Here is a 17,085-nt window from a genome sequence, read left to right on the forward strand (position 1 = left end):
TCATTGCCATGTTTGCGTCTTTGCCTTATTTGCGTCTTTGGCATATTTCCTATGTATCACAAGTTTGTCCTCTCCCATATTTGCATTTTTTTCATATTTGCGTTTTTTCAATATTTGCGTTTTTCCCATTTTTCCGATTTTCCAATGTTTGCGTTTTTCCAATATTTGCGTTTTTCCGATATTTGCGTTTTTCCGATATTTGCGTTTTTCCTATATTTGCGTTTTTCCGATATTTGCGTTTTTCCCATATTTGCATTTTTCCCATATTTGCGTTTTTCCCATATTTGCGTTTTTCCCATATTTGCGTTTTTCCCATATTTGCGTTTTTCCCATATTTGCGTTTTTCCAATATTTGCGTTTTCCCCATATTTGCGTTTTCCCCATATTTGCGTTTTCCCCATATTTGCGTTTTCCCCATATTTGCGTTTTCCCCATATTTGCGTTTTCCCCATATTTGCGTTTTCCCCATATTTGCGTTTTCCCCATATTTGCGTTTTCCCCATATTAGCGTTTTCCATATATTTGCGTCTTTCCCATATTTGCATCTTTGCCATATTTGCGTCTTTGCCATATTTGCGTTTTTCCCATATTTGCGTTTTTCCCATATTTGCGTTTTTCCCATATTTGCGTTTTTCCCATATTTGCTATTTTCACATATTTGCGTTTCTCCCATATTTGCGTTTGTCCCATATTTGCGTATTTCCCATATTTGCGTATTTCCCATATTTGCGTATTTCCCATATTTGCGTTTTTCCCATATTTGCGTTTTTCCCATATTTGCGTTTTTCCCATATTTGCGTTTTTCCCATATTTGCGTTTTTCCCATATTTGTTTTTCACATATATTTCGTGAAACTTTGACTATTCAGACTATGTCCTACCAACCGAATCTTTTCTCTTGTCAAGTTGTACCACAAGTTTATCTTCTCCCATATTTGCATTTTTCCCAAATTTGAGTTTTTCCCATATTTGCGTTTTTCCTATATTTGCGTTTTTCACATATTTGCGTTTTTCCCATATTTGCGCTTTTCCCATATTTGCGTTTTTCCCATATTTGCGTTTTTCCCGTATTTGCATTTTTCCAATATTTGCGGTTTTGCGATATTTTTTTCCCATATTTGCGTTTGTCCCATATTTAGAATTTTGCCATATTTGCGTATTTGCCATAATTGCGTTTCTGCCATATTTGCGTTTTTGCCATATTTGCATTTTTCCCATATTTCCGTTCTTCCCATATTTGCGTTCTTCCCATATTTGCGTTCTTCCCGTATTTACGTTCTTCTCATATTAGCGTTTTTTCCATATTTGCGTTCTTCCCATATTTGCGTTCTTCCCATATTTGCGTTCTTCCCATATTTGCGTTTTTCCCATATGTATGTTTTTCCCATATTTGCGTTTTTCCCATTTTTGCGTTTTTCCCATATTTGCGTTTTTCCCGTTTTTGCGTTTTTGGGATATTTACGTTTTTCCCATATTTGCTTTTTTCCCATATTTGCGTTTTTCCCGTATTTGCATTTTTCTCATATTTGCATTTTTCTCATATTTGCATTTTTCCCATATTTGCGTTTTTCCCATATTTGCGTTTCTCATATATTTCGTGAACCTTTTACTATTCAGACTGTCCTACCAACCGATTCTTTCCTCTTGTCAAGTTGTACGACAAGTTTATCATCTCCCATATTTGCATTTTTCCCATATTTGAGTTTTTCCCATATTTGCATTTTTCCCAAATTTGCGTTTTTCCTATATTTGGGTTTTTCACATATTTGCGTTTTTCCCATATTTGCGTTTTTCCCATATTTGCGTTTTTCCCATATTTGCGATTATCCCATATTTGCGTTTTATCCGTATTTCCGTTTTTCCAATTTTTGCGGTTTTGCCATATTTTTTTTCCCGATTTTGCGTTTTTCCCATATTTGCGATTTGTCATATTTGCGATTTACCATACTTGGGTTTTTGCCATATTTGTGTATTTGAAATAATTGCGTTTCTGCCATATTTGCGTTTTTGCGATATTTGCGTTTAGCCATATTTGCGTTTTTCCCCTATTTGCGTTTCAGCCATTATTTGCGTTTTTCCCATTTTTGCGTTTTTCCCATATACGCGTTTTTCCCATATTTGCGTTTTTCCCATATTTGCGTTTTTCCCATATTTGCGTTTTTCCCATATTTGCGATTTTCCCATATATGCGTTTTTCCCATATATGCGTTTTTCCCATACTTGCATTTTTCCCATATTTGCATTTTTCCCATATTTGCGTTTTTCCCATATTTGCGTTTTTCCCATATTTGCGTTTTTCCCATATTTGCGTTTTTCCCATATTTGCGTTTTTCCCATATTTGCGATTTTCGCATATTTGCGTTTTTCCCATGTTTGCGTTTTTCCCATGTTTGCGTTTTTCCCATGTTTGCGTTTTTCCCATGTTTGCGTTTTTCCCATGTTTGCGTTTTTCCCATGTTTGCGTTTTTCCCATTTTTGCGTTTTTGCCATATTTGCGTTTTTGCCATATTTGCGATTTTCCCATGTTTGCGTTTTTCCCATGTTTGCGTTTTTCCCATGTTTGCGTTTTTCCCATGTTTGCGTTTTTCCCATGTTTGCGTTTTTCCCATATTTGCGTAGTTCCCATATTTGCGTAGTTCCCATATTTGCGTAGTTCCCATATTTGCGTTTTTCACATATTTGCGTTTTTCCCATATTTGCGCTTTTCCCATATTTGCGTTTTTCCCATATTTGCGTTTTTCCCGTATTTGCATTTTTCCAATATTTGCGGTTTTGCGATATTTTTTTCCCATATTTGCGTTTGTCCCATATTTGGAATTTTGCCATATTTGCGTATTTGCCATAATTGCGTTTCTGCCATATTTGCGTTTTTGCCATATTTGCATTTTCCCATATTTCCGTTCTTCCCATATTTGCGTTCTTCCCATATTTGCGTTCTTCCCGTATTTACGTTCTTCTCATATTAGCGTTTTTTCCATATTTGCGTTCTTCCCATATTTGCGTTCTTCCCATATTTGCGTTCTTCCCATATTTGCGTTTTTCCCATATGTATGTTTTTCCCATATTTGCGTTTTTCCCATTTTTGCGTTTTTCCCATATTTGCGTTTTTCCCGTTTTTGCGTTTTTGGGATATTTACGTTTTTCCCATATTTGCTTTTTTCCCATATTTGCGTTTTTCCCGTATTTGCATTTTTCTCATATTTGCATTTTTCTCATATTTGCATTTTTCCCATATTTGCGTTTTTCCCATATTTGCGTTTCTCATATATTTCGTGAACCTTTTACTATTCAGACTATGTCCTACCAACCGATTCTTTCCTCTTGTCAAGTTGTACGACAAGTTTATCATCTCCCATATTTGCATTTTTCCCATATTTGAGTTTTTCCCATATTTGCATTTTTCCCAAATTTGCGTTTTTCCTATATTTTGGTTTTTCACATATTTGCGTTTTTCCCATATTTGCGTTTTTCCCATATTTGCGTTTTTCCCATATTTGCGATTATCCCATATTTGCGTTTTATCCGTATTTCCGTTTTTCCAATTTTTGCGGTTTTGCCATATTTTTTTTCCCGATTTTGCGTTTTTCCCATATTTGCGATTTGTCATATTTGCGATTTACCATACTTGGGTTTTTGCCATATTTGTGTATTTGCCATAATTGCGTTTCTGCCATATTTGCGTTTTTGCGATATTTGCGTTTAGCCATATTTGCGTTTTTCCCCTATTTGCGTTTCAGCCATTATTTGCGTTTTTCCCATTTTTGCGTTTTTCCCATTTTTGCGTTTTTCCCATATACGCGTTTTTCCCATATTTGCGTTTTCCCCATATTTGCGTTTTTCCCATATTTGCGTTTTTCCCATATTTGCGATTTTCCCATATATGCGTTTTTCCCATATATGCGTTTTTCCCATACTTGCATTTTTCCCATATTTGCATTTTTCCCATATTTGCGTTTTTCCCATATTTGCGTTTTTCCCATATTTGCGTTTTTCCCATATTTGCGTTTTTCCCATATTTGCGTTTTTCCCATATTTGCGATTTTCGCATATTTGCGTTTTTCCCATGTTTGCGTTTTTCCCATGTTTGCGTTTTTCCCATGTTTGCGTTTTTCCCATGTTTGCGTTTTTCCCATGTTTGCGTTTTTCCCATATTTGCGTAGTTCCCATATTTGCATAGTTCCCATATTTGCGTAGTTCCCATATTTGCGTATTTCCCATATTTGCGTTTTTCCCATATTTGCGTTTTTCCCATATTTGCGTTTTTCCCATATTTGCGTTTTTCCCATATTTGCGTTTTTCCCATATTTGCGTTTTTCCCATATTTGCGTTTTTCCCATATTTGCGTTTTTCCCATATTTGCGATTTTCGCATATTTGCGTCTTTCGCATATTTGCGATTTTCCCATATTTGCGTTTTTCCCATATTTGCGATTTTCGCATATTTGCGTCTTTCGCATATTTGCGATTTTCCCATATTTGCGTTTTTCCCATATTTGCGTTTTTGCCATATTTGCGTTTTTCCCATAATAGCGTTTTTCCCATAATAGCGTTTTTCCCATATTTGCGTTCTTCCCATATTTGCGTTCTTCCCATATTTGCGTTGTTCCCTTTATTTGCGTTCTCCCCATATTTGCGTTTTTGCCATATTTGCGTTTTTGCCATATTTGCGTTTTTGCCATATTTGCGTTTTTCCCACATTTGCAATTTTTTCCCACATTTGCGTTTTTCCCATATTTGCGTTTTTCCCATATTTTCGTTTTTCCCATATTTGCGTTTCTCATATATTTCGTGAACCTGTGACTATTCAGACTATGTCCTACCAACCGATTCTTTTCTCTTGTCAAGTTGTACCACAAGTTTATCTTCTCCCATATTTGCATTTTTCCCATATTTGCGTTTTTCCAATATTTGCGGTTTTGCCATATTTTTTCCCATATTTGCGTTTTTCCCATATTTGCGTTTTTCCCATATTTGCGTTTTTCCCATATTTGCGTTTTTCCCATATTTGCGTTTCTCCCACATTTGCGTTTTTCCCACATTTACAATTTATCCCATATTTGCATTTATCCTGTATTTGCGTTTTTCCCATATTTGCGTTTTTCCCATATTTGCGTTTTACCCATATTTCTGCTTTCCCCATATTTGCGATTTTCCCATATTTGCGTTTTCCTAATATTTGCGTTTTTCCCATATTTGCGTTTTTCCCATATTTGCGTTTTTCCCATATTTGCGTTTTTCCCATATTTGCGTTTTTCCCATATTTGCGTTTATGCCATATTTGCGTTTTTGCCATATTTGCGTTTTTGCCATATTTGCGTTTTTGCCATATTTGCGTTTTGCCACATTTGCGTTTTTGCCATATTTACGTTTTTCCCTCATTTGCGTTTTTCCCATATTTGCGTTTTTCCCATATTTGCGATGATCCCATACTTGCGATTTTCCCATATTTGCAATTTTTCCAATATTTTCGATTTTCCCATATTTGCGTTTTCCCCATATTTGCGTTTTCCCCATATTTGTGTTTTCCCCATATTTGCGTTTTCCCCATATTTGCGTTTTCCCCATATTTGCGTTTTCCCCATATTTGCGTTTTCCCCATATTTGCGTTTTCCCCATATTTGCGTTTTCCCCATATTTGCGTTTTCCCCATATTTGCGTTTTCCCCATATTTGTGTTTTCCCCATATTTGCGTTTTCCCCATATTTGCGTTTTCCCCATATTTGCGTTTTCCCCATATTTGCGTTTTCCCCCTATTTGCGTTTTCCCCCTATTTGCGTTTTCCCCCTATTTGCGTTTTCCCCCTATTTGCGTTTCCCCCTATTTGCGTTTCCCTCTATTTGCGTTTTCCCCATATTTGCGTTATTCCCATATTTGCGTTTCTCATATATTTTGTGAACCTTTGACTATTCAGACTATGTCCTACCAACCAATTCTTTCCTCTTGTGAAGATGTACCACAAGTTTATCTTCCCCATTATTGCGTTTTTCCCGGTTTTTTCCCATATTTTCGTTCTTAACATACTTGCTTTTTTCCCATATTTGCGTTTTTCCCATATTTGCGTTTTTGCCATATTTGCGTATTTGCCATATTAGCGTTTTTGCCATATTTGTGCTTTTGCCATATTTGCGTTTTTACCATATTTGCGTTTTTCCCTCATTTGCGATTTTCCCACATTTGCAATATTTCACATATTTGCGTTTTTCACATACTTGCGATTTTCGCATATTTGCGTTTTCCCCATATTTGCGTTTTTCCCATATTTGCGTTTTTCCCATATTTGTGTTTTTCCCATTTTTGTTTTTCACATATTTGCGATTTTCCCATATTTGCGTTTTTTCCCATATTTGCATTTTTCACATATTTGCGATTGTGCCATATTTGCGTATTTCCCATATTTGCGTTTTTCCCATATTTGCGTATTTCCCATATTTGCGTTTTTCCCATATTTGCGTTTTTCCCATATTTGCGTTTTTCCCATATTTTAGTTTTTCCCATATTTGCGTTTTTCCCATAATTGCGTTTTGGCATAATTGCGTTTTTGCCATGTTCGCGTTTTTGCCATGTTCGCGTTTTTGCCGTGTTCGCGTTTTTGCCGTGTTCGCGTTTTTGCCGTATTCGCGTTTTTGCCGTATTCGCGTTTTTGCCATATTTGCCTCTTTCCAATATTTTTGTTTTTGCCATATTTGATTTTTTGCCATATTTGCGTTTTTGCCATAATCGGTTTTTGCCATATTTGCGTTTTTGCCATAATCAGTTTTTCGCCGTATTTGCGACTTTGCCATAATTGCGATTTTGCCATATTTGCGTTTTTGCCATGTTTGTTTTTGGCCATATTTTGGTTTTTTCCATATTTGGGTTTTTCCTATATTTGCGTATTAACGATATTTGCGTTTTTCCCATATTTGCGTTTTTCCAATATTTGCGTTTTTCCCATATTTGCGTTTTTCTCATTTTTGCGTTTTTCCCATATTTGCGTTTTTCCCATATTTGCGTTTCTCATATATTTCGTGAACCTTTGAGTATTCTGACTATGTACTACCAACCGATTCTTTCCTCTTGTCAAGTTGTACCACAAGTTTATCTTCTCTCATATTTGCATTTTTCCCATATTGCGTTTTTTCCATATTTGCGTTTTTCCAATTTTTGCGTTTTTCCAATATTTGCGTATTTCCGATATCTGCGTTTTTCACATATTTGCGTTTTTCCCATATTTGCGTTTTTCCCATATTAGCGTTTTTCCCATATTTGCGTTTTCCCCTTATTTGCGTTTTCCCCATATTGGCGTTTTCCCCATATTGGCGTTTTCCCCATATTGGCGTTTTCCCCATATTTGCGTTTTTCCCATATTTGCGTTTTTCCCATATTTGCGTTTTTTCCATATTTGCGTGTTTCCATATTTGCGTCTTTCCCATATTTGCGTCTTTCCCATATTTGCGTCTTTCCCAAATTTGCGTCTTTGCCATATTTGCGTCTTTGCCATATATGCGTCTTTGCCATATATGCGTCTTTGCCATATTTGCGTCTTTGCCATATTTGCGTTTTTGCCATATTTGCGTTTTTACCATATTTGCGTTTTCCGCTTATTTGCGTTTTCCCCATTTTGGCGTTTTCCCCATTTTGGCGTTTTCCCCATATTTGCGTTCATGCCATATTTGCGTTTTTCCCATATTTGTGTTCTTCCCAAATTTGCGTTTTTGCCATAATTGCGTATTTGCCATATTAGCGTTTTTGCCATATTAGCGTTTTTGCCATATTTGCGTTTTTGCCATATTTGCATTTTCCCATATTTGCATTCTCCCATTTTTGCGTTTTTCCCATATTTGCGTTTTTCCCATATTTGCGTTTTTCCCATATTTGCGTTTTTCCCATATTTGCGTTTTCCCCTTATTTGCGTTTTCCCCATATTGGCGTTTTCCCCATTTTTGCGTTCATGCCATATTTGCCTTCTTCCCATAATTGTGTTCTTCCCATAATTGCGTTTTGGCATAATTGCGTTTTTGCCATGTTCGCGTTTTTGCCATGTTCGCGTTTTTGCCGTGTTCGCGTTTTTGCCGTGTTCGCGTTTTTGCCGTATTCGCGTTTTTGCCGTATTCGCGTTTTTGCCGTATTCGCGTTTTTGCCGTATTCGCGTTTTTGCCATATTTGCCTCTTTCCAATATTTTTGTTTTTGCCATATTTGCGTTTTTGCCATATTTGCGTTTTTCCCATATTTCCGTTTTTACCATATTTCCGTTTTTACCATATTTGCGTTTTTACCATATTTGCGTTTTTCCCATATTTGCGTTTTTCCCATATTTGCGTTATTCACATACTTGCGATTTTCCCATATTTGCATTTGTCCCATATTTGCGTTTTTTCCCATATTTGCGTTTTTCCCATATTTGCGTTTTTCCCATATTTGCGTTTTTGCCATATTTGCGTATTTGCCATATTAGCGTTTTTGCCATATTTGTGCTTTTGCCATATTTGCGTTTTTACCATATTTGCGTTTTTCCCTCATTTGCGATTTTCCCACATTTGCAATATTTCACATATTTGCGTTTTTCACATACTTGCGATTTTCGCATATTTGCGTTTTCCCCATATTTGCGTTTTTCCCATATTTGCGTTTTTCCCATATTTGTGTTTTTCCCATTTTTGTTTTTCACATATTTGCGATTTTCCCATATTTGCGTTTTTTCCCATATTTGCATTTTTCACATATTTGCGATTGTGCCATATTTGCGTATTTCCCATATTTGCGTTTTTCCCATATTTGCGTATTTCCCATATTTGCGTTTTTCCCATATTTGCGTTTTTCCCATATTTGCGTTTTTCCCATATTTTAGTTTTTCCCATATTTGCGTTTTTCCCATAATTGCGTTTTGGCATAATTGCGTTTTTGCCATGTTCGCGTTTTTGCCATGTTCGCGTTTTTGCCGTGTTCGCGTTTTTGCCGTGTTCGCGTTTTTGCCGTATTCGCGTTTTTGCCGTATTCGCGTTTTTGCCATATTTGCCTCTTTCCAATATTTTTGTTTTTGCCATATTTGATTTTTTGCCATATTTGCGTTTTTGCCATAATCGGTTTTTGCCATATTTGCGTTTTTGCCATAATCAGTTTTTCGCCGTATTTGCGACTTTGCCATAATTGCGATTTTGCCATATTTGCGTTTTTGCCATGTTTGTTTTTGGCCATATTTTGGTTTTTTCCATATTTGGGTTTTTCCTATATTTGCGTATTAACGATATTTGCGTTTTTCCCATATTTGCGTTTTTCCAATATTTGCGTTTTTCCCATATTTGCGTTTTTCTCATTTTTGCGTTTTTCCCATATTTGCGTTTTTCCCATATTTGCGTTTCTCATATATTTCGTGAACCTTTGAGTATTCTGACTATGTACTACCAACCGATTCTTTCCTCTTGTCAAGTTGTACCACAAGTTTATCTTCTCTCATATTTGCATTTTTCCCATATTGCGTTTTTTCCATATTTGCGTTTTTCCAATTTTTGCGTTTTTCCAATATTTGCGTATTTCCGATATCTGCGTTTTTCACATATTTGCGTTTTTCCCATATTTGCGTTTTTCCCATATTAGCGTTTTTCCCATATTTGCGTTTTCCCCTTATTTGCGTTTTCCCCATATTGGCGTTTTCCCCATATTGGCGTTTTCCCCATATTGGCGTTTTCCCCATATTTGCGTTTTTCCCATATTTGCGTTTTTCCCATATTTGCGTTTTTTCCATATTTGCGTGTTTCCCATATTTGCGTCTTTCCCATATTTGCGTCTTTCCCAAATTTGCGTCTTTGCCATATTTGCGTCTTTGCCATATATGCGTCTTTGCCATATATGCGTCTTTGCCATATATGCGTCTTTGCCATATTTGCGTCTTTGCCATATTTGCGTCTTTGCCATATTTGCGTTTTTGCCATATTTGCGTTTTTACCATATTTGCGTTTTCCGCTTATTTGCGTTTTCCCCATTTTGGCGTTTTCCCCATTTTGGCGTTTTCCCCATATTTGCGTTCATGCCATATTTGCGTTTTTCCCATATTTGTGTTCTTCCCAAATTTGCGTTTTTGCCATAATTGCGTATTTGCCATATTAGCGTTTTTGCCATATTAGCGTTTTTGCCATATTTGCGTTTTTGCCATATTTGCATTTTCCCATATTTGCATTCTCCCATTTTTGCGTTTTTCCCATATTTGCGTTTTTCCCATATTTGCGTTTTTCCCATATTTGCGTTTTTCCCATATTTGCGTTTTCCCCTTATTTGCGTTTTCCCCATATTGGCGTTTTCCCCATTTTTGCGTTCATGCCATATTTGCCTTCTTCCCATAATTGTGTTCTTCCCATAATTGCGTTTTGGCATAATTGCGTTTTTGCCATGTTCGCGTTTTTGCCATGTTCGCGTTTTTGCCGTGTTCGCGTTTTTGCCGTGTTCGCGTTTTTGCCGTATTCGCGTTTTTGCCGTATTCGCGTTTTTGCCGTATTCGCGTTTTTGCCGTATTCGCGTTTTTGCCGTATTCGCGTTTTTGCCATATTTGCCTCTTTCCAATATTTTTGTTTTTGCCATATTTGCGTTTTTGCCATATTTGCGTTTTTCCCATATTTCCGTTTTTACCATATTTCCGTTTTTACCATATTTCCGTTTTTACCATATTTGCGTTTTTACCATATTTGCGTTTTTACCATATTTGCGTTTTTCCCATATTTGCGTTTTTCCCATATTTGCGTTATTCACATACTTGCGATTTTCCCATATTTGCATTTGTCCCATATTTGCGTTTTTCCCATATTTGCGTTTTTCCCATTTTTGTGTTTTTCACATTTTTGCGTTTTTCCCATATTGCGTTTTTTCCCATATTTGCATTTTTCCCATATTTGCGTATTTCCCATATTTGCGTATTTCCCATATTTGCGTATTTCCCATATTTGCGTTTTTCCCATATTTTCGTCTTTGCCATATTTGCGTCTTTGCCCTATTTGCGTCTTAGCAATATTTGTGTCTTTGCCATATTTGCGTCTATGCCATATTTGCGTCTTTTCCATATTTTCGTCTTTGTCATATTTTTGTCTTTGCCATATTTTCGATTTGCCATATTTGCGTTTTTGCCATATTTGCTTTTTTCCCGTATTTGCGTTTTTCCCATATTTGCGTTTTTCCCATATTTGCGTTTTTCCCATATTTGCGTTTTTCCCATATTTGCGTTTTTCCCATATTTGCGTTTTTCCATATTTGCGTTTTTGCCATATTTGCGTTTTTCCCATATTTGAGTTTTTCCCATATTTGCGTTTTTCCCATATTTGCGTTTTTCCCATATTTGCGTTTTTCCCATATTTGCGATCCTCATATATTTCGTGAACCTTTCACTATTCAGACTATGTCCTACCAACCGATTCCTTCCTCTTGTCAAGTTGTACGACAAGCTTATCTTCTCCCATATTTGCATTTTCCCCATATTTGAGTTTTTCCCATATTTGAGTTTTTCCCATATTTGCGTTTTTCCCATATTTGCGTTTTTCCTATATTTGCGTTTTTCCTATATTTGCGTTTTTCCCATATTTGCGATTTGTCATATTTGCGATTTACCATATTTGGGTTTTTCCCATATTTGCGTATTTGCCATAATTGCGTTTCTGCCATATTTGCGTTTTGCGATATTGCGTTTTTGCAATGTTTGCGTTTTTGCCGTTATTTGCGTTTTTGCCATATTTGCGTTTTTGCCGTATTTGCGTTTTTGCCATATTTGCGTTTTTCCCATATTTGCGTTTTTCCCATATTTGCGTTTTTCCCATATTTGCGTTGTTCCCTTATTTGCGTTGTTCCCATATTTGCGTTCTCCCCATATTTGCGTTTTTGCCATATTTGCGTTTTTGCCATATTTGCGTTTTTGCCATATTTGCGTTTTTCCCACATTTGCAATTTTTTCCCACATTTGCATTTTTCCCATATTTTCGTTTTTCCCATATTTGCGTTTCTCATATATTTCGTGAACCTGTGACTATTCAGACTATGTCTTACCAACCGATTCTTTTCTCTTGTCAAGTTGTACCACAAGTTTATCTTCTCCCATATTTGCATTTTTCCCATATTTGCGTTTTTCCAATATTTGCGGTTTTGCCATATTTTTTCCCATATTTGCGTTTTTCCCATATTTGCGATTTTCCCATATTTGCGTTTTCCTAATATTTGCGTTTTTCCCATATTTGCGTTTTTCCCATATTTGCGTTTTTCCCATATTTGCGTTTTTCCCATATTTGCGTTTTTCCCATATTTGCGTTTTTCCCATATTTGCGTTTTTCCCATATTTGCGTTTTTCCCATATTTGCGTTTATGCCATATTTGCGTTTTTCCCACATTTGCGTTTTTCCCATATTTGCAATGATCCCATACTTGCGATTTTCCCATATTTGCAATTTTTCCAATATTTTCGATTTTCCCATATTTGCGTTTTCCTAATATTTGCGTTTTTCCCATATTTGCGTTTTTCCCATATTTGCGTTTTTCCCATATTTGCGTTTTTCCCATATTTGCGTTTTTCCCATATTTGCGTTTTTCCCATATTTGCGTTTTTCCCATATTTGCGTTTTTCCCATATTTGCGTTTTTGCCATATTTGCGTTTTTCCCACATTTGCGTTTTTCCCATATTTGCAATGATCCCATACTTGCGATTTTCCCATATTTGCAATTTTTCCAATATTTTCGATTTTCCCATATTTGCGTTTTCCCCATATTTGCGTTTTCCCCATATTTGCGTTTTCCCCATATTTGCGTTTTCCCCATATTTGCGTTATCCCCATATTTGCGTTTTCCCCATATTTGCGTTTTCCCCATATTTGCGTTATTCCCATATTTGCGTTTTCCCCATATTTGCGTTTTCCCCCTATTTGCGTTTTCCCCCTATTTGCGTTTCCCCCTATTTGCGTTTCCCCCTATTTGCGTTTTCCCCATATTTGCGTTATTCCCATATTTGCGTTTCTCATATATTTTGTGAACCTTTGACTATTCAGACTATGTCCTACCAACCAATTCTTTCCTCTTGTGAAGATGTACCACAAGTTTATCTTCCCCATTATTGCGTTTTTCCCGGTTTTTTCCCATATTTTCGTTCTTAACATACTTGCTTTTTTCCCATATTTGCGTTTTTCCCATATTTTAGTTTTTCCCATATTTGCGTTTTTCCCATATTTGCGTTTTGGCATAATTGCGTTTTTGCCATGTTCGCGTTTTTGCCATGTTCGCGTTTTTGCCATGTTCGCGTTTTTGCCGTATTCGCGTTTTTGCCGTATTCGCGTTTTTGCCATATTTGCCTCTTTCCAATATTTGCGTTTTTGCCATATTTGATTTTTTGCCATATTTGCGTTTTTGCCATAATCGGTTTATTGCCATATTTGCGTTTTTGCCATAATCAGTTTTTTGCCATATTTGCGACTTTGCCATAATTGCGATTTTGCCATATTTGCGTTTTTGCCATGTTTGTGTTTGGCCATATTTTGGTTTTTTCCATATTTGGGTTTTTCCTATATTTGCGTATTAACCATATTTGCGTTTTTCCCATATTTGCGTTTTTCCCATATTTGCGTTTTTCCCATTTTTGCGTTTTTCCCATTTTTGCGTTTTTCCCATATTTGCGTTTTTCCCATATTTGCGTTTCTCATATATTTCGTGAACCTTTGACTATTCAGACTATGTACTACCAACCGATTCTTTCCTCTTGTCAAGTTGTACCACAAGTTTATCTTCTCTCATATTTGCATTTTTCCCATATTGCGTTTTTTCCATATTTGCGTTTTTCCAATTTTTGCGTTTTTCCAATATTTGCGTATTTCCGATATTTGCGTTTTTCACATATTTGCGTTTTTCACATATTTGCGTTTTTTACATATTTGCGTTTTTCCCATATTTGCGTTTTTCCCATATTAGCGTTTTTCCCATATTTGCGTTTTCCCCTTATTTGCGTTTTCCCCATATTGGCGTTTTCCCCATATTTGCGTTTTTCCCATATTTGCGTTTTTTCCATATTTGAGTGTTTCCCATATTTGCGTCTTTCCCATATTTGCGTCTTTCCCAAATTTGCGTCTTTGTCATATTTGCGTCTTTGCCATATATGCGTCTTTGCCATATATGCGTCTTTGCCATATTTGCGTCTTTGCCATATTTGCGTTTTTGCCATATTTGCGTTTTTACCATATTTGCGTTTTCCCCATTTTGGCGTTTTCCCCATTTTGGCGTTTTCCCCATATTTGCGTTCATGCCATATTTGCGTTTTTCCCATATTTGTGTTCTTCCCAAATTTGCGTTTTTGCCATATTTGCGTTTTTGCCATATTTGCGTTTTTGCCATATTTGCGTTTTCCCCATTTTGGCGTTTTCCCCATTTTGGCGTTTTCCCCATATTTGCGTTCATGCCATATTTGCGTTTTTCCCATATTTGTGTTCTTCCCAAATTTGCGTTTTTGCCATATTTGCGTTTTTGCCATATTTGCGTTTTTCCCATATTTGCATTTTCCCATATTTGCATTTTCCCATATTTGCATTTTCCCATATTTGCATTTTCCCATATTTGCGTTTTTCCCATATTTGCGTTTTTCCCATATTTGCGTTTTTCCCATATTTGCGTTTTCCCATATTTGTGTTTTCCCCTTATTTGCGTTTTCCCCATATTGGCGTTTTCCCCATTTTTGCGTTCATGCCATATTTGCATTCTTCCCATATTTGTGTTCTTCCCATATTTGCGTTTTTGCCATATTTGCGTATTTGCCATATTAGCGTTTTTGCCATATTTGCGTTTTTACCATATTTGCGTTTTGCCATATTTGCGTTATTCACATACTTGCGATTTTCCCATATTTGCGTTTGTCCCATATTTGCGTTTTTCCCATATTTGCGTTTTTCCCATATTTGTGTTTTTCCCATTTTTGTGTTTTTCACATATTTGCGTTTTTCCCATATTGCGTTTTTTCCCATATTTGCATTTTTCCCATATTTGAGTATTTCCCATATTTGCGTATTTCCCATATTTGCGTTTTTCCCATATTTGCGTTTTTCCCATATTTGTGTTTCTCATATATTTCGTGAACCTTTGACTATTCAGACTGTGTCCTACCAACCGATTCTTTCCTCTTGTCAAGTTGTACCACAAGTTTATCTTCTCCCATATTTGCATTTTTCCCATATTTACGTTTTTCCCATATTTGCGTTTTTCCCATATTTGCGTTTCTCCCATATTTGCGTGTTTCCCATATTTGTGTTTTTCCCATATTTGCGTTTTTCCCATATTTGCGTTTTTCCCCTATTTGCATTTTCCCCATATTTGCGTTTTTCCATATTTGGTTTTTTCCTATATTTGCGTTTTTCCAATATTTGCGTTTTTCCCATATCTGCAATTCTCATATATTTCGTGAACCTTTGACTATTCAGACTATGTCCTACCAACCGATTCTTCCCTCTTGTCAAGTTGTACCACAAGTTTATTTTCTCCCATATTTGCATTTTTCTCATATTTGCGTTTTCCCGTATTTGCGTTTTTCCAATATTTGCGGTTTTGCCATATTTTTTCCCATATTTGCGTTTTTCCCATATTTGCGATATGTCATATTTGCGATTTGCCATATTTGCGTTTTTGCCATATTTGCATATTTGCCATAATTGCGTTTCTACCATATTTGCGTTTTTGCCATATTTGCGTTTTTGCCATATTTGCGTTTTTGCGATATTTGCGTTTCTGCCATATTTGCGTCTTTGCCATATTTCCGTTTTTGCCATATTTCCGTTTTTGCCATATTTCCGTTATTGCCTTATTTCCGTTTTTGCCATATTTTCGTTTTTACTATATTTTCGTTTTTGCCATATATGCGTTTTTCCCATATTTGCGTTTTTCCCATATTTGCGTTTGTCCCATATATGCGTTTTTCCCATATTTGCGTTTTTCCCATATTTGCGTTTTTCCCATATTTGCGTTTTTCCCATATTTGCGATCCTCATGTATTTCGTGAACCTTTCACTATTCAGACTATGTCCTACCAACCGATTCCTTCCTCTTGTCAAGTTGTACGACAAGCTTATCTTCTCCCATATTTGCATTTTTCCCATATTTACGTTTTTCCCATATTTTCGTTTTTGCCATATATGCGTTTTTCCCATATTTGCGTTTTTCCCATATTTGCGTTTGTCCCATATATGCGTTTTTCCCATATTTGCGTTTTTCCCATATTTGCGTTTTTCCTATATTTGCGTTTTTCCTATATTTGCGTTTTTCCCATATTTGCGATTTGTCATATTTGCGATTTACCATATTTGGGTTTTTCCCATATTTGCGTATTTGCCATAATTGCGTTTCTGCCATATTTGCGTTTTGCGATATTTGCGTTTTTGCAATGTTTGCGTTTTTGCCGTTATTTGCGTTTTTGCCATATTTGCGTTTTTGCCATATTTGCGTTTTTGCCGTATTTGCGTTTTTGCCATATTTGCGTTTTTCCCATATTTGCGTTTTTCCCATATTTGCGTTTTTCCCATATTTGCGTTGTTCCCTTATTTGCGTTGTTCCCTTATTTGCGTTCTCCCCATATTTGCGTTTTTGCCATATTTGCGTTTTTGCCATATTTGCGTTTTTGCCATATTTGCGTTTTTGCCATATTTGCGTTTTTCCCACATTTGCAATTTTTTCCCACATTTGCATTTTTCCCGTATTTTCGTTTTTCCCATATTTGCGTTTCTCATATATTTCGTGAACCTGTGACTATTCAGACTATGTCTTACCAACCGATTCTTTTCTCTTGTCAAGTTGTACCACAAGTTTATCTTCTCCCATATTTGCATTTTTCCCATATTTGCGTTTTTCCAATATTTGCGGTTTTGCCATATTTTTTCCCATATTTGCGTTTTTCCCATATTTGCGATTTTCCCATATTTGCGTTTTCCTAATATTTGCGGTTTTCCCATATTTGCGTTTTTCCCATATTTGCGTTTTTCCCATATTTGCGTTTTTCCCATATTTTAGTTTTTCCCATATTTGCGTTTTTCCCATATTTGCGTTTTGGCATAATTGCGTTTTTGCCATGTTCGCGTTTTTGCCATGTTCGCGTTTTTGCCATGTTCGCGTTTTTGC

The 17,085-nt window shown here is 36.2% G+C and overlaps 2 protein-coding genes across 2 annotated transcripts; both read right to left on the reverse strand.

The window, feature by feature from the left end:
• Positions 1-5,167: 5,167 nt before the first annotated feature.
• On the reverse strand, positions 5,168-5,716 carry LOC126183964 (uncharacterized). Its single transcript, XM_049926314.1, has one exon. The coding sequence runs from the start codon at positions 5,714-5,716 to the stop codon at positions 5,168-5,170; it is 549 nt and encodes a 182-aa protein (XP_049782271.1).
• An 8,124-nt stretch (positions 5,717-13,840) lies between these two features.
• Positions 13,841-14,590, reverse strand: LOC126183965 (uncharacterized). The gene has a single exon (XM_049926315.1). It carries the CDS (start codon positions 14,588-14,590, stop codon positions 13,841-13,843), a length of 750 nt encoding a protein of 249 aa, XP_049782272.1.
• Positions 14,591-17,085: the final 2,495 nt, after the last annotated feature.

The sequence above is a fragment of the Schistocerca cancellata genome, chromosome 4 (genome assembly GCF_023864275.1).
Source record: "Schistocerca cancellata isolate TAMUIC-IGC-003103 chromosome 4, iqSchCanc2.1, whole genome shotgun sequence".
In the NCBI taxonomy this organism is placed as follows: domain Eukaryota; kingdom Metazoa; phylum Arthropoda; class Insecta; order Orthoptera; family Acrididae; genus Schistocerca; species Schistocerca cancellata.